Here is a 1,429-nt window from a genome sequence, read left to right as displayed (position 1 = left end):
GAAAAAAAAAAAAAAAAAAAAAATCCAGAAACAGAACAAGATGACAAGAGATTAGTTCTTGTGTGAATCTGTAACTCTTAGGCAATTTAGAACTGGAGTCAAAAACCACCATAAAACAAAACAAAACAAAAACAAGGGGGAAAATAAAAGCCATCAAGGTAGTTTATGAATTATGAAGATTACCTGCAAAATGTCGGATCAAAACAGCACGGTGTTTGTGTGTATAGGTGTTACAAAACCATTGTAGAGTAAATGCGCATTAACTCGTCAGGCTACACGTCACTTTCTTGTTTAGGAGAGAGTTATAACAATGAACCCACGCGGAGATCAAGAGCAGAAGTGGAGGTGAATGAGTGTGTATGCGAGCTGATAGAAGTTTTGGGAGCCTGGGCCCCGATTGAAAGGTGTCCTTATGGAGTTGCGAATAGCTGTGTCCGGGTAGCGGACAGACTCCGTGTTTAAGGAACACCTGCACTGGACAGAGAGCTCACGAGTCCATAAGTGAGGTGCATAAATGTGTGCCATTAGGGCACAGAGTTCAACAGGTCCTGCAGGAAGGTGTCAGGGTCTGGGATGTCTGACAGAAGACCTGGGAAAAGAGTCAGTACAAGAGATTAATATTTTGTGCAGCCACATTATTGTATAGCTCAACACTGCCTATTACTTCCGGCAGAGCTTTGTGTTCAGTACATGGCAGGAAAATGTATTAAAATGTCTGACCTACGACATCCAGGAACTCTGAGAAGGATTCAGCAGGCATGAGCTCATCCTGGAAAGCCCTCAACACCCTTTCTGAAGCCTCATAGATGGGCATGTCATTGTGCCTTATGTACTCTGCAAGCGAGAAGGACCAGCCTCCCTCTGTGTTACTGGTGGGCACTTTCTGTTGTGGGAATAGACAGATAAAATGAGATTTCATGGAAACATGAACTTATTAGAAATTACACACACAAGTGTGAGGAACAGCAAAAAAGAACACATTCTCATACCCTGAACATATCAAAGACAAGATGCACCAGACCCCAGAAGAGAAGCGGTGAGCGGTAGACAGCATACTCCTTCACTGCTTTGTCTGTGAACCTGAGACGATAAAAATCAAATATGCAGTTAAATCATCAGACAGATATTATTCAAATCAAATAAAAATGGCATAAAATATATAAAATGTATGTATAACCATGCATATATATATATATATATATAGTTTTAATGTAAAAAAAATATATACATTTAATATAACAAAAAAATCTGCAATTAAACAATTACCATTATTAAAAAAAAGAATTAAAATAAATTAATGTAAAAATATGTGTGTATTAATGTTTATTATATAATTACCATAAACAAAAGAAAAAACTGCAATTAAATCACTCATTGATGTGTATCTATAAATCTATAAAATGTAGATGTATCAAAGTGTTTGACATAT

The 1,429-nt window shown here is 37.2% G+C and overlaps 1 protein-coding gene across 11 annotated transcripts in view; it reads right to left on the bottom strand.

Moving 5' to 3' along the window:
- Positions 1 to 7: 7 nt before the first annotated feature.
- ubr4 (ubiquitin protein ligase E3 component n-recognin 4) overlaps positions 8 to 1,429 on the bottom strand; it is a 50,504-nt gene continuing 49,082 nt past the window's right edge. For all 11 annotated transcript variants that reach the window (XM_016484703.1, XM_016484706.1, XM_016484707.1 and 8 more), the window contains 3 exons: positions 990 to 1,080; positions 721 to 883; positions 8 to 589 (listed from right to left, as the gene is read on the bottom strand). In XM_016484703.1, coding sequence (XP_016340189.1) covers positions 525 to 589; positions 721 to 883; positions 990 to 1,080 — 319 coding nt within the window. In that variant the 3' untranslated portion in view covers positions 8 to 524. The remainder of the gene's footprint in view (positions 590 to 720; positions 884 to 989; positions 1,081 to 1,429) is intronic.

This window comes from Sinocyclocheilus anshuiensis, unplaced genomic scaffold, assembly GCF_001515605.1.
Source record: "Sinocyclocheilus anshuiensis isolate Anshui unplaced genomic scaffold, SAMN03320099.WGS_v1.1 scaffold1114, whole genome shotgun sequence".
Lineage (NCBI taxonomy): Eukaryota > Metazoa > Chordata > Actinopteri > Cypriniformes > Cyprinidae > Sinocyclocheilus > Sinocyclocheilus anshuiensis.
Note: the sequence above shows the minus strand (reverse complement) of the source record. Positions and strands in the feature narration are given on the sequence as shown.